The sequence below is a fragment of the Choristoneura fumiferana genome, chromosome 3 (genome assembly GCF_025370935.1).
Source record: "Choristoneura fumiferana chromosome 3, NRCan_CFum_1, whole genome shotgun sequence".
Classification (NCBI taxonomy): Eukaryota; Metazoa; Arthropoda; class Insecta; order Lepidoptera; family Tortricidae; genus Choristoneura; species Choristoneura fumiferana.
The window spans coordinates 18,047,361-18,065,670 of record NC_133474.1 but is presented as its reverse complement, the minus strand read 5'-3'; the positions used below and the strand labels follow the sequence as shown (position 1 = coordinate 18,065,670).

At 38.5% G+C, this 18,310-nt stretch overlaps 1 protein-coding gene across 1 annotated transcript; it reads right to left on the bottom strand.

Moving 5' to 3' along the window:
• Positions 1-496: 496 nt before the first annotated feature.
• Wdfy2 (WD repeat and FYVE domain containing 2) lies at positions 497-16,689 on the bottom strand. Its single transcript, XM_074086052.1, is given in 9 exon segments — positions 497-2,957; positions 3,806-3,947; positions 4,957-5,034; positions 5,037-5,152; positions 7,952-8,077; positions 9,491-9,604; positions 14,090-14,256; positions 15,297-15,477; positions 16,416-16,689. Coding segments are annotated over 9 exon segments (1,254 nt in total). The 5' UTR covers positions 16,577-16,689; the 3' UTR covers positions 497-2,788.
• Between the last annotated feature and the right edge of the window lie 1,621 nt (positions 16,690-18,310).

Here is an 18,310-nt window from a genome sequence, read left to right as displayed (position 1 = left end):
TTGTAAACACATCAGCTGTTTCAGCTTTTGCTATGAGCCGATCCAATTGGCACCTCATTTTCACGGGTTCGTATGTACACAATACATAATCGTTTAAATTCCTTGTAACATCCAAAGCCTTGAACTACGGTAGTGTTTGATTGAATTTAATAATTCGCAGCTTTATGTACGGGTACGGAACAGCAGCATTATAAGTGCCTATTAATATTTTTCAGGTAAATACGATACTCGATATTCAAACTATTTCATTTTTTAATTTTCAAAATATTTCATTTTTTAATTTTCAACTATCTGTAACGTATAATTGAATATTAGTTTAAGTTTACTTTTCTGACATCGGCATTTTTAGTTTTGTAATGAAACACACGACAAGCACATGATCTATTTCAAAACTGCCTAATAGAAATCCATTAACCTCAACTATAAAACTTTACACTATAACTAGGTATATTTGTTAAAAAGAAAATTCAACACATCGTGGTTGATAAATAGTTCGAAGTTTCTCTGATGGAAAGGCTCAGTCTTAGTTCGTAACGAGACGTAAATACAGTGAAACATTCGTTGGACCATTACAAGAACAAAAAAAAGTAATAATAACGTTTATTATAAAGACAATTCCATAAATATTTTATCTATAATTTCTAGATGGTAAATATTTAATATTCCTCCACTCGACTTAACGAGGCATAACAGCACTGCAACGGAAATATCGCAACCGCAAAACCAAGGACTCCAGATCTGTACATACAGTCAACCTTCAAAAATAACAACACACCCTATATTGTCTGTAACATAAGGCACGAGTTTAGATATTACATTTATGATAGGTTGGATGTACAGGAATTGAAGTCATTGACTTTACTATTGTCCGTACCTTTCACGCTTGACTAGTTGAACGGTGTCGTCAGTCAACATGCTACAAACGAAACAGATGCATAATGCGAGCGAAACTATCAAAGAGCGCACACGAGCATAATAGGTGTGCGTATATACACAAGATTGTCGGGTTGTGGACTTTTGAGCGTTTTCACGATATCCGATCCGATATCGATGTCGGACGCCAACACAATGCCAGTTCATTTATAATGTACGAAATGTATTGGATCGGACAATCTGAAAGGCAGGTACATTATTTTTTTATTAATCTTTTCAAAGGTTACCACGGATATTTCCGCTAGTGAGTACAAAAAAGTGATCTTAACGAAATGGTATAAAATACTTTTATCTAGCTTTATTGTCATTGATTTCATATTTTAACCTTATGAATGACAAACCTAGCTAAATGGTTTGCATTGATATGGTTAAAACATTGTACTTTTCCAATATCGTTTCAGCGTCCAACACCGATATCGGATCCGATATGATCTCGAAACGCTATTACGCGTAAGGAGTCGTGTAAGACTGATATTATAATTATATACCGTTTCGTACTCGTCGTACAGCAATTCCGATCGCACGTGTGTTGACACAGTGCTTCTCGCTCTAATCTCTGCGATAATCATAGCATCCATACACCTAAGATCAGACGTCATCCGAACATATGTTTGATAATCTGGTTAACAACATCAAAAACTTGCCTATGAATTATTATACTGATACAGTGATACATATGTATGATCTAAAAAGAATAGGCAATCGTACTCGCTCGCTCACTTCCTTATACCTGTAACAGTCTATCAGCGCATAGCATCGAGACCAATGTGGAGTTTCAGTATACAGTTCTAGCGAATCCGGACTTCGCCAACTTGTTAATTAGGATGACACATTGAAAAGTAAACATGTAGCATTTTCGGACAATCCATGCGTACAATAAAATCCAGTCCTTAGTACAAAGGTACAGAGGTGGGTGATCCTTACGGCCAAACTGAATCTTAAGTAGAGATTCAGTTTGGCCGTTAGGATCACCCATGGGTCTAGCTACCGTTTTGTTTTGTGTTTTTAAAAAAAATACACATTATTGACTTTATTTTTTCATGGGGATGAACGGTAGGTACCTATATCAAATAGAGATTACCACTGCGTCGTCGAAGTACCTACTCCATCGTATGTTGTTCCCTTAAAATCGGTGGATAGCCCCATAAGTTAACCTGTGTGCTGTAGCACAAGGAAAGCATGACTAAACTAACAATATTTAGCTAGCTACTCTTAATAATTTTGACTTTGGTTAACTCAAGGGGCTGTATTACGAGTAGAGTACTGCAATCGAAATTTATGCCGCTGTGAAACATTCAGGTAAATAATTTTAGTTGATATTTAAGCCATAAACATAATTCTTTTACTTCAGACGATCAAACTGATGGCTAACGAACACTATTTATCACCAACCTTAACCCAAAAACCTCCCTTTACGGCACCTTATCCCCGGAACAGCGATATCGACGTATGCAATATTAAATTAGTGACGCACGGAGGGAAGAGTAACGAAAATAATCTAATAAAATATAAGTGATATGTCCCAAGAGCAAGGAACTTACCATATTTTTTTTTATTTGTTCGTATTTATTTATTGCATCGTCATCACGTGCATCAATTAATTTTACTTCTGGACCAAAAAACGTTAAACATTATTAGAAAAACATCCAACCGAGTTGTAATGACGACAAGCGGTTGAAAGTGACATTTCATGTACCTATACGCAATGTCACTACTCACGGCAGCTACGCCCATTGGTCGCCATAACTCACGGCTATTGGTCGCTGGCGTCGTCGGAAGGCTGTTATTGGTCTTAACTCAGCTGCTATTGGTCGCTGGCGCCGTCGGGAGGCTGCTATTGGTCGCAACTCTTCTGCTATTGATCGCTGGTGCCGGCGCGCGGCGCGGGCGCTAGAAGTGCGGAAACGTCCCAAACCTTGATGACGCGGTCTTTGCCTGCAGTGACCATTCGCCCCGTCGCCTCGTCTATGTAGAGAGACGCCACCGCATGTTTCATGTCGTGGAATGAGGCTAGTGATTCGCGGCTGTGGGACAAATAAACAATTTTTACTTCTAGGAACAGCAGACAGGAAAGAACAATATATATAGTAGTTAAATAAAGTATCATAACGGACGTGTATTAAAACGCGCCTTTTCTATTGTATTAGAATAGACTGGGGGGCCTCAATCGGCTTTGCACCCCGGGCCCTGAACGAACTTAGTCAGCTACTACAGTGCGCTAAAAATTGCGCGGCTTACCGCATAGTGTATGCGGCGTGCGCAGCCTGCACGGAGCGAGTGGACGCCTATTAAAAAATAGTACCTATGAGCAGCGCTATTTGCACGCGGATTTTATCTGTACCCGCGCCCGCAGGCGTGCGCCCGCTACGCGCAACTAGTGTTGTACGAGTTGAAAAATAAATTGTCAAAAAAACAATTGACACCCATATTGCTAGTTTTTCTTTACAAATGATTAAATTAGTAACGGAATGTAATAAAACGCTAAATTTGTTTGTTTGATTGACAGTAATTTTAATAGACACATCCGCCTGGAGAGAGATTTCTCTATAGTGGTGTCCCCCACGCTATACAAGGTATGGATAAGCAGGGCACGAAATTCCCGTTTAACGAGCGTTACCAATTATTTTAAGCATTTTTTAAATGTTTATCAAGAAAAAGATGGTAGTATCAATAACGAATTTAAAAAATATTGCATATAAACAATAAACAATCTAATCAAACTTTATTTTCGTTATTTTGAAGAAAAAAAAACAACTAGAAAATAAAACTGGTATTTTTCATTGTTTTTTTTTTGCCTTAGAAAAAAGGAGTTTTTTTACAACACTACGTGCACCCGCGCCAGCTAGCGCGGGCCCTAAAGGCGTGTACTCACGGCTCGTGCCGCAACGTGTCGTAGCATGCGGCGCAGACGCGCTGCGGGAACTCGAAGCCCATCACGGGCAGCGGCAGCCGGTGCGGCGAGCACGCGCCGCACACCGCCGCGCCGCACCAGCGGCAGTGGTGCTGCCTCTGCCCTGGAACACGGCATTACCTCGTTACAATACAATAGGTACGTAGAAGAACGGGGGTCACCGAAGCGAATTAGCCCATTGAACTGACAATCATCAGAAGACGTCCACTGCTGAAACAAAGGCCTATTAGAACGCCGCAATGAACGACTACTCCTTGTGGGAGGCCTGCCAACGCTTCGTCTTCCGGTTCGCGGTCGGCACTCGCGAACTTTTCTCCCGCAACGGCTATCTGTCCTTCGAGCGATGTGGCCCGCCCATTGCCACTTCAACTTGCATATTTTTACAGCTATGTCGGTGACTTTAGTTTCCGTATTCCGGATTCTATCGCGAAAACAAACTCCAAGCATAGCTCTCTCCATAGCTCGTTGCGTGACTCTGAGCCTCTCCAAGAGGCCAACAGTCAAGGACCACGTCTCAGAGCCATAGACTGGCATTGGAAATGGGCAGACCATATGGCAAAAAACAGATGGCCGTTACCGTTACCAGGACGGAAAAGTTCTCGAATGGAGACCGCGGATCAGCGAGCGCAGCGTAAGACGTCTACCAACGAGACGGATAACCTGATTAAAGCCGCGGGTTCAAAGTGGATAAGGACCGCTTTCCTCCGAAGCAACTGTAGGCCTATCGGGAGGCCTACTTCCAATAGAGGCCGTGCTACGGCTAATATGAGTGATATGTACTACCTATGTAAACTCTTTATTGTAAAAAATAAAATAAACAAAATACAATCGACAAACCTTGAGATACGTGTACAAAGACGGACTAATCCCTTTAAGGGATTACCAGTCTAGCTTTGAATGGATGAGAGGAGCAATCAGTTAGGGACCCACAAAGACAGAGTTTACGTGTCAAAAATAGTAGAAGCTAAAGTTCAGTGCTTTAAATAACATAACATAATATAATGTAAAAACCATAATACATGAGAACACACTAAACAAAGGAATCTTCTCAAATGTTTAAGATATGATGATGATGATTGTTTTGTTTACATCGACTACATTAAGTAACTGACCGAGCTGCTTTTTCTCCATCATGGCGCGCACGTTCCATATGAAGGGCGCTCGGCAGAGCTGGCACAGGTCGGCCTCCGCCAGGCGGGCGTCTCGCGGCGCCGCACGCCCATCTCCCACACGCCCAGCGCGCCGTCCTCGCCCGCAGACGCCAGCCGCGCGCAACCCGCCGCGTACCACAGACCCGTCACTTTGTTGCTGGCAACACAGATAAACGTCAAACCGAGCTCCACGGTCATGAAATAAATTAAAAAAAAACAAACCGAGCTCGCGTGCCCAGGAAAAAAAATTAAACGTCAGATGGTTTTTTTTTTAATATGATTTTATTATCACCTAATAAATGCGAACCTAACCCTACCTGCCTTAGTAGAATAGGTAGAAGCATCAAATTAAGGAACTGATTTATTGGGTGACAGATCTATTATTTTGGTGATCGAATTTTGGTGATCAAACTATAATTTAGGATACAGGTTTACATTGATCTGATGACTCATACTTAGAGACAGATTTGATTAATTTGATAACCAATTTATGTCTTAGGGATAGATATAATAATTAGGCTATCGCAGTTTAGTGACAAATCTAAATTTAAGTGACAGAAAATATAGTTCCCATTTTTTTTTTTACATAAAACTAACCCGTGCCTGAAAAGTTCGTATGTATCTTTCTTTCTCAATTAGGTTTAGGGGCTGTTTCACCATCCATTGATTACTGTTAACTGACGGTTAAATGTGATGCCGTCTCTATTTGTTTTGTTCGAATAGACGACGGAGACGGCATCACATTTAACCGGCAGTTAACACTAATCAATGGATGGTGAAACAGCCCCTTAGTATACTTCAGTAAGCTAGTTGAGAAAGCAAGATAAATACGAACGTTTCCGACAAAATACGATGACAAAACATTATTCACTACATTTGTACAATAAAGACTGTGATAATCTATATAAATAAATAAAAAATGTTCTAACAAAAAATTTAACCGACTACAAAAATCAATGAAAATAAATTTTTCTACCAGTCTGAAGTCGGTCGGTGCCTCAGCACGAGCCAGCAGGAGTGGACCTAATGTTATCTACCTCACCTACGCACTTTATATTGGGCTTCAATCACTCCTAATGAGGGCTATCGTTTTTTGTCTCACTAGATGGCGCACTGTTGCGTGAGGTTTTTAAGTATGGCTTTCAAAGTCTGTTATTACGGGCGTGAAAACAAAGTTTAGATTAAAATCATATTTAATACACCTTAAAACCGTACCATAAAAATATCGAGCATGCCACAGTGTTGCATAGTCCCCGTTTTGTTCGGAAATAAGGGAGGACAAAGGTTTCCGAAAACAAAACTGTCTCAAAACACAGACATTCATTGCCCTGGAACGCATATTTGCCATAATTAATTTCAGATATTGCAAAATATTCACAAATTATTCTAATTATAAATAAACCCGCGTAGCTCACCCAAAACTATGAGATTTGACATTTCGGAGACCTCACGCTACACTAGCGCCTCTAGTGGCGATTCATTCGCGATAGCCCTCATTGAAGACATCCCTAGACGAATGCAAAAAAAAAAACAAATCGGTTCATAAATGACGGAGTTCTGAGGTAACAAACATAAAAAAAAAACGAATTGATAACCTCCTCCTTTTTTGAAGTCAATTAAAAATGAATTGCCGAAATGTATGTACGCGTATAACTACCGAATGACAGCACCGAATTAGATAATTATTTTTTGTTGTATTCGTTATTGTAAGGACAAGGTGTGTGCGTAACAAATTTAAAAAAAAAAGACTGGAACGGGGGCGAGGCCGCGGGCAACAGCTAGTCATTAATAATGATCAATTGTTGGATAATGTTTCATCATTATTATTATTACTATTCCCTCAATGGCGGCCTTAAGGCTCCAACAGTTGAAGAATAAGTTGATGCCATTAAACTTAACATGTGACACATGTCATTTAAATGTTTGTCAATTGCGTTTGGTTCCTTACTTTTCTATACTAAATGCAATCATAACGATTCTCCATTGATACATAGCCCGTAAATGATGGAATAAAAAAATCATGAGTGCCACGATGATGTTACGTATTGATTTATTGCATGTATGTTGTGTGTTACTTTTTTTTCTTTCTTTTTGCGAACTGACGGCGTGAAGTTAATTCTTTATAAGTTTTTATAAATACATATTTCATGGGTCAATGTAATGTTTATCATAACTCTTCATCACTTTTTTTAAAATCTGAATCCAGAATTCCTGTTCAGAATTTTTATAGAACAAACTTAATTTAATCTATTGAGTTCTACAGGCTGACCATTTACCTAAAAATTCTGAATTAATTACGGTTTCGGAGGGAAAAAAATTTAGACTAACAAAAATTATGACAAACATGGCTGTCAAAAATTATGCGACTACACACGCACCCATATTTCATGTTTTTAACCCTTTTCCAAGCATAGTGCATATAGCGACCACATAAATGTACACAAATATTCGACCTTGCTAAATTTACAACATGGTACAACATGGAAGTGGGTTCATAACATTATTAAAGCTGACATGCCGTAATCACGACTTCCTGTGTTAAACAGATAAGAATAGTGAAAAAGTGGAAGTCTAAAACCAGAATTTATGCACTTAAATTGAATACAAAAAAAGATTTAGTAATGTACTGTACAAGTGCCAATTCACCACACGTAAGTTTGATTGCGTGCCAAGCGCAAGCAGTTGCGAAAATAGGGAAAGCGAAAACAACTGCTTTCATGCTAAGTTGTTTTTTAAATGTTAAACTAGATAATCACATATACAAAACAAAAAATGCAACTAATTCTACTTATATCCGCGAAAGGTTTGTGAACTTTCGCGTTTGTTATCTTTGACGAAAAAAATACTGAACTAATTCTGACGAAATTTGGCACCCTTTTTATACTAACTGGATGGATACCTACTTTATATCCCGGAAAATTTTATAATATACAGCTACAGCTAGTAAGTGTGTTACCTGTGGCCTTGTAATTCGTACGCCGTCCCCTTTTGGCCGCCGATGTCCCAAACTATGATGGTCTGGTCGAAGGACCCACTGAACAGTAGCTGAGGCTGTGGCGCCCAGTTTAACACGCGAACTGACCTGAAATACGAATTTACATAGTACATGCGTAGCCTTAAAGAAAGGAAGAAAAAATTGTAATACTAGGACAATATTATGGAAACACAAAAAAAAAGATTTGGGAGAGGGGCGGGCTGGGACGCGACGAGCGAGTTCTCTGCTCATTGCGCAGTCGAACGCTCGTCCGTCACACAATGGTTACGGGTGTACTGAATAATGTTTTGCCATCGCATTTTGTCGAAAAAGTTCGTATTTATTTTTTTTTTTTTTTTTATTCAACTGTATGGCAAACGAGCAAGTGGGTCTCCTGATGATAAGAGATCACCACCACCCATAGACACCTGCAACACCAGGGGGATTGCAGATGCGCTGCCAACCCAGAGGCCTAAGATGGGATACCTCAAGTGCCAGTAATTTCACCGGCTGTCTTACTCTCCACGCCGAAACACAACAGTGCAAGCACTGCTGTTTCACGGCAGGATTAGCGAGCAAGATGGTGGTAGCAATCCGGGCGGACCTCGCACAAGGTCCTACCACCTGCAAATCTTGCTTCCTCAACTAGCTTACTGAAGTTTATTGAAGCTAATTCACATTCTAATTATTCATTAGAAAAACATTATTCATTAGATTTGTACCTGGCCGCGCACGCAATGAACCGAACAAACGCTCGGAACGATGCGGCTCGGCCCGAAAATTAGGTTGGACAATGGACACTATAAATTACGGTTCAAACTTTATGAAAAAGTTAAAAACCGGCCAAGAGCGTGTCGGACACGCCCAAAATAGGGTTCCGTAGCCATCACGAAAAAAATAAGTAATATTTTTCTAAGGATTTCGTATTTTACCTTAGGGTGCTATTTACTCTTAAACCACTAATAATTCTCAAGCAAAACAGTTTTCCTTGAAAGTTTGATATACTTACTACCATTCTGACTTTTTTCAAAAACAAATCACTGAATCGAAAAATCGTTTTAGCAACCCCCTAATGATTTCCCACACTACGAGGTTGGATGAGAAAAAAAAATCACCCCCACTATACGTCTATGGGTGGTACACTAAAAAAAAATATTTTTAAAAATTTTATTGTACCATTTTGTCGGCATAGCTTACATACATATTCATGCAAAATTACAGCTTTCTAGCATTGATAGTCCCTGAGCAAAGCCGCGGACGGACAGACAGACATGGCGAAACTATAAGGGTTCCGTTTTTGCCATTTTGGTTCCGGAACCCTAAAAAACAGTAACTTTTGCATTAAATTATTAATATATAATAGTTTCAACACTTGTGTTTTGCAACAAATCATTTGTAATATCATAAAAATCTAGGTTTTAGTTTTAAAAAACGAATATTAATTACAATAAATCTGTTTCAAAACTTGTTGTGTGCCTTGAAATGGCTTAGAATTAAATAATCATTGAAAGTTTATCTCACCCTGAGTGTCCTTTGAGCGTGGTGACCAGAGTGGCGCCGTTATTGTCCAGCTTTAGCATCGTTATCTGCCCGCTGTAGTCGCCTACAAACGCGTATTTTGACTGGGAATCGAACCTGATATATTGCTTAGGAAACTCACGAATAAATCTTAAAAATAATTGAATACGGTATTTGACAACTCCTGATTTTGCCATATCTTAATATTATTATGAAAATATAGATAACTATACAGATAGTGTTTAGCGAAGAGAAAATTTAAATCGGTTGAAAATTGGATTTATAGTGATTTTTTGAAAAATCTATATACCTGTCTCTTTCTCAAACGGTTTTCTCTATGCAGCAAGTATGGTAGTACTGGCGTGTGACGTCACATGCCAGTATGTCTTTCTGTCTAATCTTGAATTTCAAACCTTTATAACTTTGTTATTTGTAAAAGTAGCTTAAATTTTTTTTCTTTTCGATAACAGGCATTGTGTAGTTTTAATTTATAAAACACTAGTGTTTACCCGTGGCTTCGCACACTTAAATCCTTAGATCCAGCAGCTGAATTGAAATTTTGGGATTTTTGAAAAATTCCCGTGGGAATCCCGAAAATTAAATCGTGGTTTTCATTGACGTTACATTAAAAACAATCATGTCGAATTTCATGACTCTAAGCCCAGCGGTTGTTATTTCCAGATTGTATCCCTATCCCGTGGGAATATCGGGATAAAAAGTATCCTATGTTTTAATCCAGGTTATAAACTAACTTTTTGCCAAATTTCATCCAAATCCGTCCAGCTGTTTCAGCGTGAAGAAGTAACAAACATACTCACTCACTCACAAACTTTCACATTTATAATATTAGTAGGATATACAAAATAGTCAAATACCGTATTATATTAACTAAGAGTATTTAATTTTTTGGAAATGTACTTGTACTGCCTGAGAGTCGTAGGTATAATATGCCACGGGCATTCTTAATACATGGTATTTAACTAAATACAATTTTTTTTTTTCCTTCTGATATTTTAACGAGGCTTTAGCACACCAAATGTGACTATGTCAGCCTCATGGGGAGCCTCAGATATATACACCACACTAAAGACAGATATTACACTCTCCCTTGCACTGAAACCACGTCTCTGGATGCAAAGGCCCGTCCAATGAATCTGTAAATTCGCGTCGCTTCTTCTGAAAGCGGTCGACTGAGAATTACATTTACACCTCCATTAAACAAGCCCATACCATCCAAATACCTGACTCTGATCTCCTTATTCTGATCACATTCCACAAGAAAGTGAATAAGGTCTTCAGTCTTATCACATCCCATACACAAAGGTGATTGCACAACTCTCATCAAATGCAAAAAACAATTAAGTGGAATGTGACCAGATCGAACACGTAGTGCTGACACAAGAAGGCCCCTGAAAAGGCCGGCACAATCAAACCAGGGAACTTTAAATACCTTATTCTGCATGGTACCATACCAAATGCCCTTTGTCAACGATGCTGCACTAAAAAGTTCCTGCCATTTGGAAACGCACTCCTCCTTAGCCAGTTGCACTAATTCAGTACCATATGGCTTAGAAACACGATCAATCCCCCCTGTGACAGCCAGGCTAGCCAATCTATCTGCCCGCTCATTACCAGCTACCCCCACATGAGATGGAATCCATTGCAAAACAATTTGGGTGTGGTTACATTGCAAGAAATATATAAGTTTTATGACATCATAGGCTACCGGCATACCTCGGGAACCCGAGACACACTGAGCCAGGTGTTGAAGTGCACTTCTCGAATCCGAAAGTATAACTACCTTGCTCTTTTCAATAGTCTGAGCATATAAAAGAGCTTCATATATGGCAATTAGCTCTGCTCTCATTATACAGATTCTAGAATCCAAATTAAATTGCTTAGAGATGTTCAACTGTGGATCAAAAAATGCAGCCCCAACCCCCATACTCTTGGATCCATCTGTAAACAATTTATAGAATCCATCATATTCTTGAACCATCATTTGGATGACATTATTCTTAAGGCAATCAATTGGTACACTTCGTTTTGGTTTGCTTACACTATCTACAAAACATTTAACACAAGCCTGAATGTCAATATATGATACCCATATACCAATTGTATACATATCCAATATGGGAGCTCTATGCATATCTACCTCTCTAAAAAAATTGTTCACCGCGACAAGCATTGGCTTTGCTTTGTTGGTCCAATAACTAAGTTCGCACTGCCCAGACAACTGCTGCAGGAGTTCAATAGTTTCATCGCTCGATACAGAACCAACTCTGAGCCAGTAACGTGATGCCAAAAACTGTCTGCGGACTGAAAGAGGTGGCAAACAGAGTTCGTTCTGCATCACATGAATTGGAGTGCTCCGAATAAATCCTCCACATATACGCAAAGCACGATTCTGCACAATGTCCAACTTATTCAAGTGCGAGTTTGCACATGATCCATACAAGAAACTGCCATAATCTAATCTACTTCTAATCAATGATATGTAAAGACATCTTAGGTGTGTTGGGTGAACACCCCAAGAAGTACCAGCTAGAATTTTTAATATATTAATGTATTTATATACTTTTGAACAAATTTCTTTGATGTGCAAACCCCAACGAAGAGAAGAATCGAACCAAAGTCCAAGATATTTGATTTTTTTAACTACGTTCACCAAGTTGTTATTTATTTTTATTTCTATATTATCATATTGTCTTCTGGCTCTGCTGAATATACAAATGTTTGATTTCTTATCGGACAGTGACAAACCCATATCATTTAACAGCTCTACAACAAGTTCCAAATTCATGTTAATGTTATCAACAACAGAACCAAAGCTTTCCTCCACAACCTTATACATAACAAAGTCATCTGCATATTGAGATATAGAAATGTTAGATACTTTTTTGCAAATATCCATTGTGACAATATTGAAAAGCAATGGAGATAGTGGATCACCCTGCGCTAGCCCAAGATTTGTATGTCTTTCCAAAATGTTACTATTTAAGCCAAAGATTTGAAGTTTTCTACTGGACAGAAAATTCCACAAATACTGGCATATCTTTCTTCCAATTCCTATTCTTTCCAACATCCTCACAAGAAAGCCAATATTAACTCTATTATATGCGTTTTCTATATCGAGGAAGCAAGCGACAACAGCAGTTCCTTTTGACAATCCTATCTGAATAGTAGAAACTAAACGCACCAAATTATCAATACAGGACCTTGATCTTCTGAATCCAATTGTCGATGGTGACAAAAGACCTTGGCTCTCAACATACCACTCGAGCCTTTTTATAATAATGTAATGAAACACCTTACAAGGGCAAGACATCAGAGAGATTGGTCTTAGTGATGATGGTTGACCAGATTTTGGTATGGGAACCACTCTAATATTTCGCCACTGTGCAGGTACCTCGCCAGTCACCAGGACAAGATTATAGATATATAGAAGCATTGCTTTGCCAGAACTTGGTAAGTTGTATATCATAGTATATGAAATATTATCAGTACCTGGAGCAGTATCTTTACGCTTAAGTGAGTTAACAAGTTCTGGCATAGTAATTCCTCTCTCTAATATATTATTACAACTACTAGAAAATACTGGTAAAGGCTCTTCAACGGAATCTGGTGTCAATGATTGCAGCAATTCTGACGCCTTAGCTGGATCAAAAGTACTGTCTCCCCTTGGCTTCCCTTTCATCCATCTCATTTTTCTCCACATCTCTGAAGGCGAAGTTTCAGTGTCAATATTTGTACAAAATTCTCTCCATGCTACCGAACTTCTCTTCCTAATTAATTGTCGAGCTTTTGAGATTTTTATTTGCAAGGTACTAAAATTGCTAGGCGTTGGGTTTCTACGAAAATATTTTAAAGCTAGTCGTCTTTGTGCTACAGCTTCAGAGATCTCTGGGCACCAATATGACTTAGGGGAGAATTTGTTGGTTGGGTCCTGAGATTGTTTAATCCACGGTATAGATGTATCAGCTGCGGTATTGACGCCCCTGACGAATGTGTCATAATTTTGCTGAACATTTAGCGACCATTGTTGATTATCGAAAAACGAGCCTGTTTTATCCGTGTATTGCTTCCAATCAGCTTTTTTAAAATTTCTTCTTAAGATAGGAGTTTTAGATTTTTCGTAGCCAAATTTTAATTTTATTATTAAATGATCACTCCCTAGCGATTCATTTGAAACCATCCATGTACATTTAAGTGAGATATCAGTCGACGCAAACGTCACATCAGGAGAAGATTGCTGCAACTGGCCATCCGCTAGTCTGATCCTGGTATGAGCCCCATTATTCAGATAATACAAATTCAAAGCGAGGCTGTATCATTGACTGGAAACATATTTATTTTCACGCCATCATCTCCTATCATATAAAGCACCTCATATAAAATTTAAAAATTAAGATCAAGTACATAAAAGCAAGGACCTTTAAGGGCCTTTAAGGCAACTCAACCCAAGCTGGAAATTCTCAGCTCAGCCTGTAGAACTATATACGTAAAAAACAAAGTCAAGACTTACAAGAACAACGCACGGTTTACTAATAAAAGATAAGTTAAGGATGCATAACGTATGATCTAGTTCTAAAAGGATACTGTAACGCAGTGCACCAAGCTTCAAACGAGTAGCCTCCGACGCGACGGCCGGTCTCGCTGCAGTGGTACGCGAACAGTTTGTCCCGCGACACAGAGAGCACCCACTCGCAGCCCAGAGAGAATACCACGCCGGACACCCTCGCCGTGTGCGCTAGGTACTCACGTGTCTGCAACCACAAATCATAGGCATGCATTTTTTTTTATTTCAAATAGCTGGCAAACGAGCATGCGGGTCACCTGATGGTAAGTGATCACCCCCGTCCATGGACACACATACATACACGCAAACGTCACGCCTGTTTTCCCAAATGGGGTAGGCAGAGCACACGAAATGTTACCGCTTTGGAGCCACTTTCAGCAATTTTAGGTTTTAAGTTTGACAAAAATGGTGACAGGTTGCTAGCCTGTCGCCTACGGTATACCTTAACCTATATCCTCAGTCGCCTCTTACGACATCCACGCAAGAAATGGAGAGGTGTTATTCTAACCTGACACCACACGGGCACCTACAACATTATTAGGATTGTGGGCGCGTTGCCAGCCTAAAAGGGGGCTAAAAGGGGGAATGGGGAGGGCAATTATATCCTTCCTTACACACCGGGTATTAAGCCATGTGCACACCCAAAAGGTGATCATGCCCAACGTGACAAAAGAATAAAAAAAAAAAATACAAATACACAGAGAGGAGAACAAAGGCGAGCTTATCCCTATAAAAGGGATCTCTCCCAGATAACCTAGAATGTTTTCTGTGAACACAATCATAGGGCACAAAGGATAAAACAGGGAGCTAAAGGCGTCAAATATGCTCCTTTTTCAACCACATGAGTTTACTAAATACTAATTACCTTATGTGTTTAGCAACATGACACCTACAGATTTCACTTATCTTATTAAAATTCGACTTATTCAAAAACCCCTGACTTTGTCATTTCAAAGATCTATATCTCAAAAACGGCTGAACCGATTTTGATGAAACTTGTCTAAGAGCCATAGCTAGAAACCCTGATTTCAAATTAAAAAGCCGCATTTAAATCAGTCCACCCGTTTAAGAGCTACGGTGCCACAGACAGACAGACACACATAGCGGTCAAACTTGTAACACCCCTCTTCTTGCATCGGGGTACACAAAAACTATTTGTTGCAGCTACTAGGCCTAACAGAACAGAATAGCTACAATTCAATTTGATACAGAATTCAAGTAACTTACAGGGTTAATTCTATTACAATCTACAGCTAGCGTGAACTCTGAGACGGTCCCATTTTCTTGTCCAATGAAGAGCTGTCGAGTCTCAGGGGTGTAGAACATGGATGTGCAACCCGAGGGCATGTACTGGCAGATACTTGGCCAATACTGGCCAGAATCCCGTTTTAGCCATACTCGAACTGTCCTGCAAACAATAGGTTAAATTAAAAAATAAAGTCTCCGAAGAGAGGTACACTGGTACACTGGCAAATTGAAAACTAGCCAAAATACCCAAATATAGCTCTGAGATTTATACGAACATTAAGTTACTGGGTTATAGTTATAAACAGTGGCGTGCAGTGAGGGTAGGCAGAACCAGTAGCTGCACCTGCATGCCCCTAGCATGCACTAGCAACGGGGTAGGTAGCGCTGCCTGCCCTTATGTATTGCTAGTGCTAGCAGGTGTAGTACTGGCGCCACTCAATGTATTCCACTGGTTGTGAGTATACACCTTACAAATTTAACTTTGTAATGTCAATTTGTATGTATACAAATTTTTGGCCATATCAATATTTTTCTGTTGACAGTACAGGTTATAGGAACTATTTCAAAGTGTTATATGTTAAAATAATTTATGCTTAAGTCGACATGTTTATAATTCACATGGTATAAACAGGTCATATTTCACTCATTACTTCTCACAACCAAGCTCGGTTACAAGATAAGAATGTCACACTTCTACTAAACTATAAAACTTAGCATCATAGTGCTTTGTTTGTTACTTAGAAAATATTTTACACAAACTATCTGAAAGCTAAACAGAAACCAAATCATTAATGGAAACATTAACTCAACAGCAAGAGTCATATAAGATGTTCATAAAACCTTGTGAAACTACATCTTTTGCATTTTACTTCTCAAATAATCATAATTTCTTAAACAAAAAACACGTTACATGTCCTTTCGTAAGCATCTAATAAGGTAACGATTAAACAAAACAGATGGCTTACAACGGATTGACACAATATTGAGGGTACATTTTGGATCAGAAATATGTAAACTAGGGATGATATTTGGATCCAAAATTTGGGGAGTACTATCAGAGTATGCTACAGTGTAATTAAAATGAGTCAGAGTTATTACTTATCGTCGCAAACGCTAATTACTCCGTCCTCGCCAGGTATCACAACTGCGGCGTTTACATCGTCCGTACATCCTTCCAATTTACTCAAGAGAGCTGGCTTCTTGGTCGTTGAAAACCTGTCGTTTGGAGTCCTCGGCGCAGGCTTAATTTCAGCAGCCATTATAAATAATATTAAATAGCAAATAAACACGAATTTTAATACACCTCTACACAGAATGAATAACCGATAACGTCATGACATTATATTTTGACATTCCGGGATAGATACAGGGATGCAATTCTCAGAGTTGACGTTACAAATCGGCTCTGTAAAAACATTAACAAAAAACCAGCCAAGAGCGTGTCGGCACGCCCAAAATAGGGTTCCGTAGCCATTACGAAAAAAATTAAGTAATATTTTTCTAAGGATTTCGTATTTTATTCGGAATCTTCCAAGTTTAGGTATATTTTATACCTTAGGCTGCTATTTACTCATAAACTACTAATAATTCTCAAGCAAACTTAGCCGTTATAGTTTTCCTTGAAAGTTTGATATATTGACTACCATCCTGATTTTTTCAAATTTTTCCACTCACCAGTTTAGATTTTAGAAAGGGGGGGGCGCTCGATTTTTATGAAAATTTGCACTTTAAAGTTGAATATTTCGCAAACAAATCACTGAATCGAAAAATCGTCTTAGTAAACCCCTAATGGTTTTAAAAGACCTATCCAACGATACCCCACACTATAGGGTTGGATGAGAAAAAAAAACACCCCCACTTTACGTCTATGGGAGGTACCCTAAAAAAATATATTTTGAATTTTTAATTGTACCATTTTGTCGGCATAGTTAACTTATATATCCGTGCAAAATTACAGCTTTCTAGCATTGATAGTCCCTGAGCAAAGCCGCGGACGGACAGACAGACAGACAGACATGGCGAAACTATAAGGGTTCCGTTTTTGCCATTTTGGCTCCGGAACCCTAAAAATATTGCATAAGATTATAAATTTTATATGTGTAATATTTTTCAATTACAAAAATAATATAACTTAAATGAAATACTGGTATAGGGACTTTTATAATACCCTTAAATATTCTATAAACGACAAGTATTATCATCAGTTTGGACAAGGTTTGGAGATGGTTTGGAGAATAGAGCCCATGTTGGTGATTACGTTCCCATCAACGCATAATAACATCTTTTAAAGGATTATTTCAACATTTATGATAGACAAGGTGTATAATTAGAATAATAAAATGGTTAATAACACATGCAAATAAATAAATAAATATCTATTTTCATTTCATTTCTTTATTAATGTACATGACACGTTCACCTTAAAGTAATCGGTCATCTAAAATAAATATTTGCTGCGGAACCTTGAAAGTTGACCTTTCCACGACATTGACGTTATTATGACGCGCTTGAAGTATCTGACGTTTATGAAATGTTGCCACCAAATTTCGATAACCATTGAATCTGCGAAATTGAGAATACAAAGGACACGAAAGTGTCGCGTCGTAAATTTAAATAGAAAAAAATAAATAAAAATCATGACTAGATCAGGTTTTTCTACGGAGAGTGCTTTGTCACCGCGCATAGCTATATATTTTCGTTTGTATACTATACAAAAAAAAAACGTTAGGTAATCAGTTAATCAGTGATCAGAAGTAGACAAATATTAATAACCAGCCAAAATCATCGTGTATTAATGACGGGAAAAAATAAGAAACTTGTTTTGTTATCTTTTACGATTTTGCAAAGCGCAAACATTACGCAAATATTATACTGGTTTTGACAGAATTTTATTTCACGTTCATAGTAGTTTTGAAGAAACAAAAGTGAAGATGATACGATTTTTTTTTACTTTTACAATTTGAAAATTTATATCCTCCAAGTTTCTGGCATGA